The 17,500-nt window shown below is 49.1% G+C and overlaps 3 protein-coding genes across 12 annotated transcripts in view; all 3 read right to left on the reverse strand.

Annotated features, from left to right (window-relative positions):
• LOC125956063 (calpain-A-like) overlaps positions 1 to 4,957 on the reverse strand; it is a 12,256-nt gene extending 7,299 nt beyond the window's left edge. For 2 of the 10 annotated variants that reach the window (XM_049687553.1, XM_049687551.1), the window contains exon 1: positions 3,800 to 4,957. In XM_049687553.1, coding sequence (XP_049543510.1) covers positions 3,800 to 4,270 — 471 coding nt within the window. In that variant the 5' untranslated portion in view covers positions 4,271 to 4,957. The other 8 variants (XM_049687560.1, XM_049687555.1, XM_049687556.1 and 5 more) reach the window with 8 other exon arrangements.
• Positions 4,958 to 5,713: 756 nt separating this feature from the next.
• LOC125956080 (calpain-B-like) lies at positions 5,714 to 8,202 on the reverse strand. The gene is made up of 4 exons (XM_049687606.1): positions 6,690 to 8,202; positions 6,539 to 6,629; positions 6,156 to 6,470; positions 5,714 to 6,076 (listed from the first exon to the last, which is right to left on the reverse strand). Exons 1-4 carry the CDS (start codon positions 8,154 to 8,156, stop codon positions 5,943 to 5,945), a joined length of 2,007 nt encoding a protein of 668 aa, XP_049543563.1. The 5' UTR covers positions 8,157 to 8,202; the 3' UTR covers positions 5,714 to 5,942.
• Positions 8,203 to 8,907: 705 nt separating this feature from the next.
• LOC125956052 (tyrosine-protein kinase receptor) overlaps positions 8,908 to 17,500 on the reverse strand; it is a 14,397-nt gene continuing 5,804 nt past the window's right edge. Inside the window, exons 7-12 of the mRNA XM_049687531.1 lie at positions 16,997 to 17,500; positions 16,822 to 16,920; positions 16,550 to 16,757; positions 16,261 to 16,476; positions 16,129 to 16,198; positions 8,908 to 16,058 (exon numbers count right to left, since the gene is read on the reverse strand). The exon at positions 16,997 to 17,500 is cut by the window's right edge and continues 97 nt beyond it. Of these exons, the coding sequence (XP_049543488.1) occupies positions 14,274 to 16,058; positions 16,129 to 16,198; positions 16,261 to 16,476; positions 16,550 to 16,757; positions 16,822 to 16,920; positions 16,997 to 17,500 (2,882 nt within the window). The 3' untranslated portion in view covers positions 8,908 to 14,273. The remainder of the gene's footprint in view (positions 16,059 to 16,128; positions 16,199 to 16,260; positions 16,477 to 16,549; positions 16,758 to 16,821; positions 16,921 to 16,996) is intronic.

Below are 17,500 nucleotides of genomic sequence, written 5' to 3' on the forward strand. Positions count from 1 at the left end.
AACACTAATAACCATCAACAATACGCCTATTACGACCTATTGCCATTACCAGCTTGTGACGCTTGCCTACACCATTCTTCTTCGTGATCGAAAGACTCAGCAAGCATTGACTGTTTTTTGGGTGGTGGTGTGGGCCGGGGGTGTTTTGGCTGCACACCACGAATTGCAACCGCGTGCGTGCTATTCGTTTGGCGAAGGTTAACCCTTCTGCACCTGCTGCGACCGTTGCTAGGGACAACTGCAACCGATTGTTTGAAACGCGTGCTAGCGGCCGCCTCGAATAGCAGCAACACCACGACCACGAGTCGTTTGTGTTGGAATGTACGGCTAGAATTGGTACGTCCGTGGACAAGCTCGTTCGCGGCTTCGAGAAACGGTGTTCCGCGTGCGATGCTAATTTGTGATAATTCTCTCTGCCGGATTGACAATTGTAAACACATCCCATCCATTCCAAAGCCAAAGCCGCATCGGTAACACACGACAATCATCATCACGGGGTAATCATCATTCCACTACTACTACAACTGACTACTATCCCGGCCATCTTGGTCTGAGTGAGAGCATTCTGTTCGCTTGATATGTTATGCGCCAATGAACGTGACACCGGGGGTGGTGGGGGTGGAAGCAATCAGCAGCATTAAGTGGTGCCCCACGCTACTCTATACGCGTTGACCTTGGGCGGCCACATCTTTTTGATGACTACATTTTTTACTTCATATCATTCATGGCTGCTACTGCCCGGTGATGCTATTGCCCACTGACTACACTTACCACTTTCATGTTTTTGATGCTCGGCAGGAACCGCTTGGTATCGGTTTCCTTCTTGACGAACATCTCGTTGATGACGCTGCCAATGTACTCGGTCGCCGCACTCGTTATCGCTTGACCGGCGGCATCGAACAGCTGCCTACCAGCCCCACCCAGGAGGCCCTACGGAGAGCGCGATTTTGGATAGTGCGCCAGACAGATAGACAGACAGACAGAGTGATTAACAGGATTGTAGACCACACAGAGCCGGCGTCAGAGTGATTTCGTCACCCGCTTTCTATACCTTTAGCTCATCCATGGTGATTACTGCTGATCGACGGTTGAGCCCGACGGTTTCTAGCTACTGGCAGGGGTGGGGGAGAAGGTATACCTATGGGGAGATCGCGAGAAAAGCGACACTATCTGGCAAAAGAAGCAAAGGTTACTCAGTCTGCTCACGCACTCGCGCCTACTTATCCTAAGATCAGATTAATCTTCAACCCTTCCTGGAACCTGGAAAGCATTTCTTCTACGAAATACGCGTCAGATATCGGTCAAATCTTAACACCGGTCAATGGTTATTATCGCTTATCACCCTTCAGCACCGCGTTATCGCGTTTCTTGTCGCGTGGCGTTAAGTGTGTTTACTATTCAATTTCGTGGTAGAAAAAATCAAGTGGCGTGGGAATTACATCACAGCAGGGGTTATCTTATCGTCTACAAAGTTGCCACCTAGAGGCTAACATGACCAACAAGAATTGCTGATCCATCGCGACCAAAAATCATATCATCAGTGAGACAATTGCTCACATACAATTACCGATAATGTCAGCATCAAAGGTAATCATCATGTGTTCAGATTGACACATTCAGAGCGATCGTGACAGGTATGAGTAATGGTGTCGGTAGGCAACACTCGCAATGGTGGATCGTGCCTCATGGCGAGGTCGAGATGAAGGCGAAGGCGTTTGACTCATCAGCTAGAGAACGTTCCCTTGTGGCCAGGCAATATGGGTGTGTTGGATTCCAGCGCAGTAGAACGCAACGTTACTTCTAAATGGAAATTCCAGGCTATTCCTGGCCAAAAGCCGAAGTGGAAAAAAATCGAAATTCGATCCGCATGCGTAACACGAAGCCAAAAACGACCGTCGAAAACGGCGTTGGTTCAACCTTCAACCCCGAATTAAACCTCCAGAAATTAAAACCCCTTCCCAAAACAGGGGCGAGTGGGCTGTGAGAGAGCTTCCCCTTCGTCGAGCGTCGCCGGAATGGCGACCCATTTCCGTATTCGGTGAATAAGAGAAAACGGTTAAAGAAAGCGGCGCGGCGACCGAGATGAGCAACCGTCGCTCTGCTCCTCGATGTCTCACTACGCATATTCGAATGCTCGATGATTTCGTTTTATGTTGGACCGCCTGACATCGTCGTCGTATTTCGTTCGTTCTGCGCGCGTGTGTGTGTGTGGTAGTGTTTCCCACTTCCACTGAGTAGCGACGACGAGCGTTAACTATAAATAAAAATGCGCCGTCTTTCGTCTTCCGATTCTTAAAACGCGACTCGCTGGTGTCCCTGAAGTTAAGAACATGATGATGCGTGAGAACAACGGCGAGATGTGATTGTATTCACTACTATGCACGAAGCACGCTCCAAGCGCATTAGATCATTTGCCCGTAATAGCAGGCCGTAATGATTCCCGGTCTCATCTGTTCAGCGAGTGTGCAGTTTAAAGCCTACTATGCAGGCGGCACTCGATGACTCCCGTACATGAGATGACTGACAGATGCACGGCACATTTGTTTACGCAGGTTTACGTGGTCAACGGGGCTTTCACCGGACCGCACGCAATGCATGGTATGCTACTATCTCGCACGAGCATATGTTTCACAAATCACGACAATTTCCACAGAAGTTCGCTGGATGAAACGGCTCCAATCTCATCGCTACTTTGCTGGACCGCGATGACATCATTTTTGCGGCCGACGGTGACTCGACTGCCCCACGGGATAAGTTGCTGGTGTAAAGCCAATAATCCGGGCACGGCACAACGCGCATCGTGAATTTGCTCTTTCACAGCACTACCACGTGATACCGAAGGGCACCGATAATAGGTAGTAGTCGGTTCTGTATCACGTATTTTGTATTTTTAATCACAAAATTCTTCACCTCACAAACGCACCCGTTCTGTTGTGTACCTGGTGTACCTTTTTTTTGCCTTGGAAGCAACAACACAAACAAGACTCGACGATGAGAGCGACTCAACTGCGCGGAGTTGGTAACTCGCAGGCAAGCTGGCTGGCTGGTTGGCAACTGTCAAACTCTAGCTGTATGTCTTGGTTTCGGTGCGGTCCGCGGTTCGTGAGAACTCGACGGGCACGACGGTGCACGCGAGATACCCGCGTGGTGCTCATCGCGCGTTGTCTATCTCCGCATCGCTGGCACGCACCTTTTTGCCCGCTTCGTCCAGGTATGCTTATGTTTGTATGGACTCGGAAAGTGCCCGGTATACAAGGCGGCATTCATCGAAATGCAGGCGCAAAAGGGTTTCTGGATTTACTTTTGCTCCCCCTACGGATGTCCCCTAGAGACAGTCGAAAGGGACGCAGAGTTGCAAATTCATCACTGCCATTATCTATAAATAGTCCATCAACAGCAGGGATCTGGAGGCCCTGTGTCGAGTTGTCTGACCGGTGAGTTGAGTTAAACATTTCACGTGCCAGAGCAGAGGCCCAGACGGTAGTACATTAAGATGCCCTAAGGAAAACACACCAACTTTGCCACGCTAAAAATAGCCAACTCATCAAGAACTTTTGCGTGCTGGATCACCCGGAGACGATGGTATACTGTGTGTGGCATGTCTGCTGGTGACCTCCGCAGTTGGTTTTCGCATTTTTGCAGGCGACATTATTGTTGCCTTGGTCCCCTTTTCGATGTCGCGCAGACGAACGGACAAAGAGAAAGAAAACCTCAATACTAAGCCAACAATGGAAGCTTGTTATCCAATTTCGAATGCTGCAGTCATCGTCAGTACTATAAATCACACCTCGAGACTTACCGGAGAGAACATGCCTTCGGCAATTGGCACACTGATGGATTGGAAGGGGATTTCTTGGCACGTCGAATCGGGTTCCGCCGGGCCTCCGCCCTGCAACAGCGATTGTGGCACGGCCGGTGGCAGATTGGGTATTCCAAAGTCCGACGACGATGGAGCACCACCACCACCGAACGCTGCAAAGCCCATTGTGGGATAGGGTAGATTAGCACCACCGGGCGCAGGATAACCGGAACCATACGGAGAGGCAGGAAGCGGTGGCATAACACCCGGCGAGAAGCCGTACGATAACGATTGGCCCGAGATGGACGATCCATCTCGGCTGAGGCTCGAGTATCCGGAGGACCCGGGCGACGGTACCGTGGGCCATTGGTTGGCCGGTGGTGATTGTGCGAAGGCCGCCGGATTGATCCAACCCAAACCGTTGCAGTTCCAGTTTTTGGGATAGTTGTAATTCTGATTATAATACGCCATTGCGTTCCACGAGGCCACGACAAGCCAAGAGGTGTCAAGCTTCCTTTTAAGGTCCTACGCGATAGTCACAACGCGCGCGACGACGACGACGACAACGACCGATCACGGAACGCGAGAAGACCGAACGTAGTTCAAGGCAAGTACCGCGCGCGTAACCTTGTCCACGGAGCACTGTTCGTATGCACGTGATACGTCACACCGATATCGCGGTACCGCGGAACGCAGATAATGCGTTGATATCCGAAACGGAACAGGCGATACTCTTATATTGACCACCACTCCACCGGAGATAAAGCACACACGATAGCACTGCACGGAAACGAAAGGTTTAGCAGTTGCTTAGCGCACACAGTACACGCGTGAATTGGCACGATGGAGTTATTTTTACATTAATCACCAGGCACACGATAAGTGAGACGATACTGTTTGTTTATCACAATTTGCTCGAGGTACTCGTGCCGATTTGTTGGTATCTCTTCCCTTGAAACTTCACTTCGATCGTACACTCGTCCTGCAAGCTGTTTGATTTGCACGATTATTCACAATACGGTGTGTTGTGTTGTTGTTGTGGCTAAACAATTTGGCAATTTGGGGTCTTGCTACGCGTAGTTTGATGCCGTGGATATGACTCACCACCACCACTACCAATAATGCTCATCAACCGCAAACCGTACGGTCAGCATTCGCGCGAACATTAAGCGAAATTGTGGAGCTGGCTTTAAGTAAAACCTTCACCGTTCGGTGGTGAGTGAGGTGAGATACTAGAGTGAGTACTACACACTACACCCGAACCGAAACCCGAACCCACTACCCGAAGCCGAAAAACCCAAACCTACCGACACGTAAAAGGTAATGTCAAGGTATTTGTCACCAGCCGGGGGAAGCCAAACCACAATGTGACAGAGCGATCGATACTTTTACCATCGGATACACGTGTTGCACCACCAGGCGGTGTAAACGGGTTATAGATAATAGCTACAGCGCGCCACACCCACGCTTTGCGTACATTGAAAAAAAAACCCAACACTCGGACGACACCGCTGTTGACGCCGTTCCGGTAGAGCTGTTTGAAATCCCAAAACGTCATGGGGAGTGCGTTCGGTGAAACAGGTTTGGGGGGAGGTGGGATACTCCCAAAATTTTCGGACGCCCATGAACCGAGTCCCGCTTCCTGACCTTGAGGAAAAACCTTCCTCAACGCGTTCTCGCACGGAACTCATCCGTAGGGCAGCAACGCAACATGACGCATAGGATTAGATGAACGAATGTTTTTTTTTTTTGTAAATGTTAAATATTTCCGTCGACTTTCATCCGATGTTTCGGATAATTCGGATTTGTTGATAGACCAAAAGAATGTAATGTGAAATTAGTTTGTTTTTTAAATGATTTTTTTAATTTCTTACCTAAAAATATAAAATAGAACTATTTCCTCCAAATTTCATTGTCCCTTGAGGGTCGTATATTTTTTCCATATTCATAGCATTAGATAAAAAAGTGTTTTATTATGAATGTTACACATTTTCTGTCGACTTTCATTTAATGTCGTATCACGGCTTAGCTAATACACGCAAAGAATGTAAAGTAATATAATTGATGTTTTTTCAATTCTGAAGACCTTTACAATTGAAAAAATAAATAAATAAAATAAATTCTTCCCAATTTCGTTCCCTCTTTATGATTCTGATTTTTTCATATCCAGCGCAAGATTGGACTTGAAGCACATATCCAACAGCTTCCTCCGGCCGTAAAGTTCCCTAAAGTACATTGCCGTGGTGGGTTGTGCCAAGCCCCGCATGGTGCACCATTCTGTGGTAGGAGAAGCGTGACTAGCGTTAATCAAATCCCTCCTCCCAAAGGGCGACGTTACAATTATGCCGCAACTTACCAATTATCTCTCGAGTTTCCATCGCACACACAAGGAACGTACCGAGTTCCATGGGACGGTACTGGTGCACCTGGACAATGGTGCTCAATGCACGCGTGTCAACAAGAACACCACCGGCAGATAGTGCATTCTTGAGGTCGAAAGTACACAGCTTACCGTCGGGTGCGGTACAGTGCTGCCGGAAAATTAGCTCCCACGAGGTCATGTTCTGTAGCAGGACTTCCGTTTCGTCACTTCGTAGACATCCCTCGTCCCACTGGTTGCCGTACCAGTACACCAGTGAGCGTAAGGTTTCCTCATCGATGGTAAGGCCGTCTGTTTCGAAAAGAAATCAATTAGTGTTAGTGCACATGTTCTCAAGCAGCGTTCTGGTTAGTTCTTACCAAATGCAGCCTGTATCTTCTTTTGGAGCTCCTGGACCGTCACTTTTGCTGTGGCGTTGTCCAAATTATTTGTTGGGCAATATTTTTCAACCTGCAACAAACAAGCCTTTAGCTGCGTCAGTTTGGAACAAACTCCTGTAAACCAACTCACCGCATTGGTGGTGCAACCTAACGATTGCTCCAGCGATTCAACCTGAAGCGATCCTTCCGAGAAGATGCGCATCATAAACTCGGCGCCCAACTGCGGCTTCCAGGTGTGGGGTACTATCACATATTTTCCTGCCGGAAGCAGCAACCGTTTAACCAATTCACGCACAGACTTTAGCTCCGGACAGCCATCGACAGCAGTAGCTGTCTCGAAGAAGCTCTTCGGAAGCGATTGCTTACAATCGGAAGCATCGGGGGCAAGAGGAAACACGAGAAAGCGGATAGGTAAATCCTCCACCCCTTGGCGATGGTTGTGCTTCTGCATTAATCCAATCGTCACGCAAACCGTAGCATCTCCGGTCGCATCGATCTCGTTGCTTTCAACCGTTGATTGATTCTTTCCGCTACCGAGCTCAATCAGATACTGAGGATTGCGCCAAAAGCTCGCACTGTCCGAACCACCAGCCGATACACCGCGTACCCATTCACCGTCCAACGTTATCATTTCGAACGGCTGGCACGCCTTCTGCCCCTGTAGCACCGCAGCTGGACACTGGTGACAGATGGTGAGATCATCGAAGTAGGTCACGAACTCATCGTAATGCATCCAAAACTCGCCATCCTGTCGGACGGAGGACAGTTGATTGCGTTTCTCACTCGTCACCTCATCCCACAGGCTCGACTGGTCACTCCAGGCACGATTCCACTCGCCCGATCCCCACGGATTGCGCAGACAGATCAAGCGTATTTCGCGAGGCTCCTGGTCCTCCATACCGATCATATGTTGATGCGAATTCAATCGCTCCACCCGTGTGATCGAGTACTCGTGTCCCTTGACGAGGTTCACCAGCTGCAGCAGATCATCCGTTTCGACGTCGTTGATGCCGGCCGTCACGAGCGTGTTGCGTGCCATACACTGTTCCAACCGGTCGAACAAATCGAGCGGTTGCCATCCTTTCAACAGATGTGTCTCGGCCATTCCGCCGGTTAGATTCACCATTCCTTCCCGGCCCGTTCCACCTGCCAGGGCATGATAGGAACCGTGCAGCTTCGCGTAAGCCTTCTCTAGCAGCGCACTCCAGAACTCGTTCTCCACCGAAGACCGGCCATAGATGAGCTCGTCGCCCCGACAAACCGGTAATTGATCGTCGACTACGACGTCGACCCACCGGCCGTAATGCCAGAAGCGGAAGTGAAACACACCGGCATACTGTCCTTTAGCGGAAAAATTCCCATTATCCATCGGGACGACACGCTCGAAAAGGTGTGGCTTCGAGGCCAGACTGGCACAGGACGATAGGAACCAACAGTCGCCCAGCCCTCCCTGGTTGATGTCGAACCGGGAGTAGCCTTCGGTTATAAACTGCGGATTGTCTACGATATCCTTCGGGCGTTTCCATTTAATTCCCGATTTCCCACGATTCGCCGGCGGCCGGGTAGTGTAGATCGAGAAATCCGAGGCGGAAAACATGGGATCCTCGAAGAGGGTACCTTCCGCTAGGCATTGCGCACGAATTGCCGCAAACTCCTGACCGTGCAGCGAGTAGCTCACCGGCTCCGCTTCATTCTGATTGCAAATAGACGTTAATAGAGCGATGAATTTACTGTCGAACCAACTCTGCATTAAAGGTTACCTCTCTTATTCGTTCTTCAGCTTTACAGGTTAAACCACCACTGTTTGATTCGCTTTTCGAAATCACACCACTCGGTACCGACAAACACCTTGCACAGTGCATGGTTTGGTTCTTGCCAGTCTGGTCAAGTGCTTGAAAAAGACTAACAGACTCCGTGCAACGTTGGATCCTTATTTATTCAAACCTCCCCGGCAGGACTGGCTTGACCAGCTCTATCAACTGCACTATTCTGTACTGGCGCCGGTGGGGTAATACCATGGTCACAGCAATAGAAACTGGTTCCACCGCTGTATTTCATGCACACGCGACGCATTCACCTACCAATCGTACCGTAATGAAAAATATTGTCGCGTGTTGCATCTTGTCTGAAATGTATAATCATGAAAGTCGCGAAGAGTAACATTCTAGAGGGGAGGCTACCCATTGCCTCGGTCATTTCTAATGTGAATAATGTACTCCGTGAATCACTGACGTTATCGTGAGCCCGTACGATATTGAACGAATAGACGCCCTAAAACCTATAAGGGCGCGTTAATCACTGCTTATTCACGAAAGTAACCAAAAACCACAACAGCCGCACTTGTTCGTCATTATTTGTTTATTAGTCAGTTATGATAAGAGTTTCCTTACAACATTTTTCTGGGTCAACGTGTGTGTGTGATACTGTGGGTAAGTGTGTATGTGTTTTTTTCTGAATGGAGTCTTGATTAATGCATGTACGATTCACAGGGACTGGTACGGCGGTTTGTGCTTTGCTGTTTTTTTCGCATTCATTGTCCACTTTGCACAAGGACATCGCCCGTTTTTTGCATTTGTAACATATCTTTGCCTATTTTTCAAATCATTTCAACGTTTTCTGTTTTTGTGTTTTGTGTTTTCTTATCTGCGCTTCCTCTTACTCAGTCCAAGTGTGCCATTTGCTGTAACGTTCGCCGTACGATTGAGTGTGTGTGTTTGTGTGTGTTTGTGTGTGTGTTTTGGGTTTGATTTGTGTTTTCCTTTTTTTATCGTTTTTCGTTTGTTCATTTTTATACATAAATATCAGTAAATAAATAACATTAATACTGTTTTCTGTCCTTTAGCTCCAGCATTCCACCACCCGGTCACTGGTCGTCTTCTTCTCTCCTTCTCTTTGCTCCTTTGCACACATTATTTGCGCCTAGCTGTCGATTAAATTTAGTTACATATTTTCTTTAGACGGTGTTTTTTTTTTGGGAGGTTTTTTGCTACAACAACTTTCTTACTTTGCTGCTTGAGTTTCTCGGTTTCGGAAACGAAAAACGAAACGAATCGTAACGGAACGGAAACGGTGGCAGATATACATTCATATTCATATTCTCACACTGATCGCACCTTCCATCGATCAGTGACCCCTGCCAGCCAGCGAGCCTGTGGAATGCAAATGTTTGGCGGCTTAGCGAGCACTCATCGCCTGACCTTCCACCGTTCCAGCGTTCTTGCCGGAAGAATCCGTTAATAAATTGTCGTTAAACCAGCAAACCTTGCAGTGCACTCTTCGCGCCGCCACACACACACACATCGTGTGTCCTCCGCCTTCGCCTCCGAACCGTCTGCCGGTGTTTCTACTCCATCTCACCTTTATGTACACATACATTCTCTCTCTCACACACACACAGACACACTTGCATACACGCGCACATCCATGCACACACACACACAAACATACACATACATACAGATCACACTCACAGGTAATTAAAGCATGTTTTACTTCCACTTGGATCCATCTTAGGTTTTATTTTATTACTTTATTTCGGTTTTGTTTTAACATTCTCTACTCCACATTCCGCTTCGCTTCACTCGTATTTTGTTGTCTTTGTTGTTGTTGTTTTTTTTTTTTTTGTTACGGGGAAGGAAGGTGGGCGCGGGTGGACACTTGTTTGCTGGTTGGTTTACACGAATGGTTAGTTAGACTTATATCTTACGTAGCTAAATCTTGTTCTCCCTCCAACGGTTCACGTTGCTGCTGCAGTTGCTGCTGCAGCTGCTGCAACAACTTGTTTTCAATTCTCAATGGCGCACGATGGCTCTATCGTTTAGGATACCTTGTTAGTGTTCTCGGTTGTGTTGTATGTGTTTCTTTTCGCATGCTGCATTTGTTTTACTTCTTCTTCTACAGCTTAATGAACTTTATTCTCCCCATTTCCCCTATTCACAAACCCTTCCCATTCTTCGTTCAGTTCCGTTTTTTGTTCGACTGTGTTGCTTTTCCCTCCGCTTTTTTTCTTCTTCTCTTTCTAAAACACGTTGCCCGTATTGGTTGCCTTCTTACTTGTGTAAATATATAAATATAGGTGTGTTTTCAATGCACACAGGCATACATATGTACGTGTTATGTATGTATGTATGTATGTACGTTCAGCTAATCTTCCTTCTCGACATCATCGACCGCCCCATTCTCACACTCCTTGCTTGTTTGCTGGTAATGCGCCATTGGTTGTGTCAAAGAACCTTCCGGTGCTTCCTTCGATGTTCGCCGATGCCTTAACACCTGTTGCATCATTTATCAAAAAATCGCGCAACCCATCGCAGCAAGCTGTAACATTGAATGTTGGCGCTACTGAAGGGGGCTGGCCCGGGTTTTTAGAATGGGCGCCGGCAACCAATGCCCAGTGGGAAGTACCTCCCCATTACTAATCTTTTATCATGTCGATAAATTTTACTATACAGAGCGCCATTTTACCCCCGCGACAAGGCGGTATATGTTTTACTGCGACTGTGTGACTGTGTTTGTATGTTTGTTTTTGGATTTGTTTTCCCATTTTTCTTTGTTTTGTGGACTATACCCTTTTCTATCCTTCGCAAACAATGCCTCTTCTTCGCCTACAGCAAAACAAACCGCCACAATTTAACATGAAACCAATTGTTTTGGAACGAATTTTTGCATAATCATCCTTGCCAACATCGCACATCTGCGCCGTTATGCGCTGCTGCTCTATCTATCATCCACCCATCGGGTACACTACAAAATGATGCGCATATATCATGTATATATGGGGCGTGTATGTGTGTGTGTGTGTGTGTGGGTATATCTGTTTTTATGTATATATGGGAGAGGGGGAAGGGGGTTGCGGGATGTTGCGGGATGGTATATTTATTATGTATAATGCATCATATCTATCTTCGCTAATCTGTGTTTGAATACGAAAAAAGCGCTCCCGCGATTTCTAAAGCATTTTCACATACGTACATACACACACACACCGATGGGGCCAATACACACACACATGTACACATCGTGCGTGCATTGCCCTTCAATACTTGGTTTTTATTTGAGGTTGGAATTTTCTTCTTCTTTAAATAGTTTTGTCCTCCAACCTCACCCATTCTCGTTGTACGAATTTTATCTTTTCCGGAGCTTCCAGCTCCGTTCCTGACTCTCTCTTTCTTTTTTTCTAACTCTTCTTCTTGTGTTTGTGTGTGTGTGATTGTTTCCCTTCGGGATCCAACAGTACAAAGTTTGAATAATACTAATCACATCCATATGGGTTTCTGTGTTTTGTTCCATTTTGTTTTTCGTCCCGGGCGCTCCGCTCTCAGGACAAGGACAAGCCCAGGACGCTGCCTGGCATCAACATCATCTTACATAGCTATATGAGGGCTACATAACACTAAACATACATACATACGGAGCAGAGACACAGAGTTAGTGTTGCCCTCGATCTCGTGTTATCTCTCGTGTCGTGTAGAACGGGCTCATGACCACCGCCACTACTACTACTACTTCTATTAGTACTACTACCCGACTGCACCAGAGCAGGGAAGGGACACCGTTGAGGCGTTGCTAGAGGGGATGCTAGAGCCCCACCCCCACGCCCTCGTTTTCCCATCGCTCTGTTGCGTGCCGGTTTTACAAACTGATTATCCTGTACAATTCTATCAAAATCAATCGTCAAACGTTCACATGTGTACAATGGGTGTGGTTTGGTTTGGATTTGCTCTTTTTTTCTCGTTTTGGGTTGCTGTGATGCTTCTATGCCGCTTCGGTTCACCTTTTACCCGATTGCGATTAGCTGATTAGTTTGTTACGTTGTAAGTTCTGCTTGTAACGTGCTAGGATGAGCTTCACTTCTATTTTGGCATCAGAGAATTCCGTTCGTTTTAATTACTTCTTCTTTATTATTCAACCACGGGCAGCTTTCTGCTGCTTGTTGCTCTTCTTTGCTGCTTGTTGTGCTTATCGTATTAAAGTATTATTTATTTGCTTGCTGCTGCTTTGCAACACACAGACACGTACACACACAGACAGACAGACAGACAGACATACGTCACCTTACCATGACATCTAGTTTTCCGGTTCGTATCGTTTCTTCAATAAAAAAATGGGCTCTTCCCCTTTTGTCAGGCCATCACCGGGAATGAGAGCTGCAACATAAATGGAGTTTTCTGTGCCACGGAGTGATGTACCTAAACACGATTAATCAACTCATGATTCACTCCAGCCGTGGGGGGGATTCGATCAGCCAGCTGTCGTTAAACAACGTCTAATTCCTCTACAGTTCCCGTTTCCCGTTTTGCTCGATACAAACAGTAATTGGTTTAACAGTTCATCCTACCCTCCCCGCTCGTGTATCCATTTTAATTGGTGCATTCCGCATGTTTTTCACTAACCCTGGTACAATGCTCGGCTGCGTCTCTTGCTCCCTGCCCTCTACCTCTACCAAAAGACCCTTGATAGCCCTGGACACGGCCAATACACCCAAGGTATTACTCGCACAATTTACGCATTAGCTGGTGAGGTGGCACAGCAACATCATTAATCAACAACATTAATACCTCGCGAGTCCGCTAACCAGATTTCGTGTTCAACCAACACGCATTAACGCGCAATGTGTGCATTTGCTTCGTGCACAACAAACAACCCAAGACATCAGCGTGCATCGTTCTCGTCCTAATTAGTTGGTTTGGCCAAATTATCACAACCACAAACACTGCTTAAACGTAATAATAGCGACTCGGGCGCGGGCGCTTTATTGTAACACATTTCCGCTTCTTCATTGTGGAGGGGGGTGGGAGCCCTTCCCGGCTACCGGGGGCGAGGAGGGAGAGGAAGTTGAGCAAATGTTTTGCAAAAGTATTGGCTTAGAGTGTGACCTCATGCATAAACATGCAGCGGCAGACAGATGAGGGCCTAGAGCCGGAAGGAGAACGGTCAAACCTATAGCGCAGAGTGCGGAAGCTGCGAAGAAATGAAATGCAATAAACTGCAATGCAACGCGCACCATTAGTGATGGCAGCACGTGTGAAGTGTCCGATCCTTGGCCTGACGGCGGGCTGCACTTGGCGGTCAGAGACCGTTTGCAGTTGTTTTTTATAGGTCCAGTTGTCTGGTGAAAGGTCAGGTTCTCAGTTGAGCCTGCGAGTCTCGTTCGTATCGTAATCGTATTACTGTGTTCTGCTGCTGCTAAGTGTGTTCCTTTCAACCACCGTCGAGATCTATCAGATTGTGCTATTTACATGAGGGGGATGATGATGGTCACGTGATGCCCATTTGGTGGCTGATCGCACCGGGACCTTACACTTACTATTTTTACTATTATATATCTCTTTGTGTGTGTGTGTGTGTTTGTTTGTATGCGGTTATGATTATATTGACTTTCGTTACGAAATACTTTGTCAAATTAGTCAACCACCACGGAGTGTGGTCCACCAATGTATAATAATTTGTTGTCTCTTTTAGTCTCTCCGCGAATCCGCCGCGTAAATTCCCCAAATTCCGTCCCTCCTGTTTACCTGCCTGCTCGCCGCCTTCCCGAATATATACCATCATATTGACTAACAAGTACAAAAGATCCAAAAATAGTATCCTCGTTGATGACGGGCCTCCCACGTCATCCGAGGCCATCCGAGGAATGCGAATCGCGAATCCCGGCAATCCATGGCATGCTATAAAATTCTTCTCTCTCGTCGCGTTGCGTCGCGTCGCGTCGCATTTAACAGCTGATCTCCGAGTGGTTCTCGGGGCTGATGTACCGCTCGCTGAACGTCTGGATCGTGAAGGGGGCCGCCGTCCGGGACGGATCCTGCCCACCGATCGTTGCGCTCTTGTCAATTCCATTTGCAACATTACCCACAGTACCACCGGTATGGTGTACATGGTGGCCGTTCGAGTTGTGGTTGGTACTGTTAATACCGCCACCACTACCATTACTACCGTTGCTCCCATTGCTGGTCGGTCCGTTGCTGTAGCCCAACTTATCCACCAGGACACCATGATCCACGTGATTGTTGTTGTTGTTGTTGTTGTGGTTGTGGTTACTGTGGCCATTGGTGTTGGTGGTGCTGCTGCTGCTGCTGCTGCTGCCATTGCTGCCGACACCAACACCGTTCCCATTGGTACTGTTCATCATGCGTATGTTGGCGTACGACGTACCACCGACGTGGTTTTGCTGCATACTGAGTGCGGCCGGATCGAGCGTGATCGGTGGCGGTATGCTGCTCAGCAGCTTGGCCGTCTCGATCGGTGACTCCACCACCGACGGTCCATGACCATTGTGTCCACCGTTACCATTCGACAGCCCATTAGTAGTGCCCGGTAGTGGTGCCGGTGGTGGTAAACCATTCGGGAGCGACGGTTCACCGATCGGATTACCGAACGAGATCGGTGGCTGTATCGCGGTCGGTGTCTGCTGGGGTGTATCGAGCGAAATCAGCTTATCCGCGACTTCGGACATTACGGGAGGAATCTGGGAAATGGCCGTCGGTATTGAGTCGCACACACCCGGACCCTGGGATCCTGGGCAAGGACCGACGGAATCCATTCCCGGTGGTGGTGGTGGAAGTGCTACCGACGCGACGGAACACACCTGACCACCCGGATGCTGGCGTATGAACGATGTTTCCCAACAGGTTCCATCGCCATTGACGGATTGCATCATTTGCGGTTGTTGCTGGTGTAGTGATGGTGGTACCGCTACACCATGGTTCCCGGAGACGATCGTACCGTTTAGCATCCTCGGGGAAGCATTCTTTGGTGGGGTACAGGTTAGGAGAGAATCGGGAATGGTGACACCGGTCGCTTCACTTAGCAACCGCTCCGCAACGGAACGTGGACCGGGCAGGGGAATAAGGTAGTCGGAAGAGTTGGGCACCTGAAGACAGAAATCATCGTTGCCCGGTGGACGCATGATCGTCGTGTCCCGCTCGTTCGACGGAGGCCGGAAAAAGCTCGGTAACGGTGCGTTCATTACCTCCGGATCCTGCGTACAGGTCGTTAGACGTTCGAGCAGATTCGAGAACGTTGGCCGTTCCTCGGGTGTCGGATTCCAGCAGTCGGCCATAATGCGGTACACGGCCATCGGACAACCCTGGGGTGCATCCAGACGACCACCACCCGTTACCAGCTGCATGACGTCACGGTTCGGCAGGCCGGTGTATGGCATCAGTCCGAGGCTAAACACCTCCCACAGTAGCACCCCGAACGACCAGACGTCCGTTTTCGAGGTAAAGATACCGTCGAGGAACGCTTCCGGTGGCATCCATTTGATCGGTAGCATCGCCTTGCCGCCCTTCCGGTAGTAATCCGACCGGTAAATGTCTCGCGCCATACCAAAGTCAGCGATCTTGACCACCCGGCCCGGCCCTTTGCTGCTGAGGAGACAGTTACGTGCCGCAATGTCCCGGTGGATGAACCGTTTACTCTCCATGTACCGGCAACCCTTGGCAACGTCCAGCGCGCAGAAGATTAGATCCTTCATCGTTAGCGGTGATGGACGTTCCTGAAATGCACAAGAAGAAAACGGTGTCAGTAGGAGGTCCAGACTTTCGCCTGGCCTGGATTTGACTTACCGGTTTATTGCGTCCTTCCCGGAGGAAGTTCTTCAGGTCACCACCGGCCAACAGTTCGAGGACGATGAACCTACAATGTGGCAGTAACAACGATTAGGATCCGGGTTATGAATTTCATGCACCAGCACATACCTTGGATGTCGATCGAAGCAAACGCCAATCAGATGGACAATATTGGGATGATTGAACTTCGCCATAATGGCGGCCTCCATCAGGAAATCCGATTCCGCCTGGCCCGTGGACATCTCCGGCAGCGTTTTGACGGCCACCGGCATCTCGACCGCATCACCGTCCCGGTGACGGTACAGTCCTTGGTATACCTCACCGAAGGCACCCTGTCCCAGGGCTCTGCAGGGAGTTCAATGAAGATGAAGTTAGTTTCCGATATTGTTGGGACTTTTACCGCACTACCGACACTTACTTCACTAGACGCAAGCTCTCGCGTGCCACTTGCGGCAGGCTCTTGACATCGACGTTACCGTTCAGGATGCCATCACAACCATAGTTCGGATTGAAGTTGGTCAGCGCCGAATCGTCGGCCGTACTGCGCAGCCTACTGAGCTGCAGATCCTGCTCCAGCAGCATCTTGTGGCGTAAGGCCGCCTGCCGCTTACGCTGATACCGATTATCTACCGGGGGAGAAATTCAAGTAAATATGCAAGGTTGGGCACCAACTTCCGCAAGGGGACTTACATAGAATGAAGATAAGACTGCCGAGGGCAAGACAAAGGACGACCACGATGGCGACAAAGAACGCTATTAGGTACTGCATTTCCACCGTTTCCGTGGGCACTATTGCAGGGGAAGAGAAAGAAAATTCCAATCAGATCTCCTGACATGTTCGCCAATACTGTAGCGTGGTACTTACATTCACACGCAGTATAGTTGTCCGGTTTGAGGGCCCAACCATCCGGACAGATACAGCCGACGGTCGCTCGATACTCATCCAGCGCAACGCAGCGATAATCACACCCACAGCCCTGTATCGCTGGGATGATAAGCACCGCACCGTGGCCACTGTTCGCTCCCGAGTATTCCATCGACAGCTCAGGGACGTTACGCTTGGAGGCCAGGAACGATGAACCACCTTCCCCGTTCGTGGAGTTAATCATCGTATCACCGCCCGAGTATCCGCCTCCACCGCCTCCCGTATCGCAACCACCACCGCCTCCACCGAACCCCCCTTGACCGTGGCTACCACGGGGCGTATAGCAGGGTATACCGCCGCGACCACCTTCCAGCAGTGACGCACCGTACCGTGGATCTAGGCCCATGTCCGCCTGAGCTCGCCAACCACCACCAGGCCCCGCACGGCGTGTCTGATCACCATGGGCCGATCCGGAGACGTCCTTCTTGTGCGAAAGATACTTCT

This window comes from Anopheles darlingi, chromosome 3, assembly GCF_943734745.1.
Source record: "Anopheles darlingi chromosome 3, idAnoDarlMG_H_01, whole genome shotgun sequence".
In the NCBI taxonomy this organism is placed as follows: Eukaryota; Metazoa; Arthropoda; class Insecta; order Diptera; family Culicidae; genus Anopheles; species Anopheles darlingi.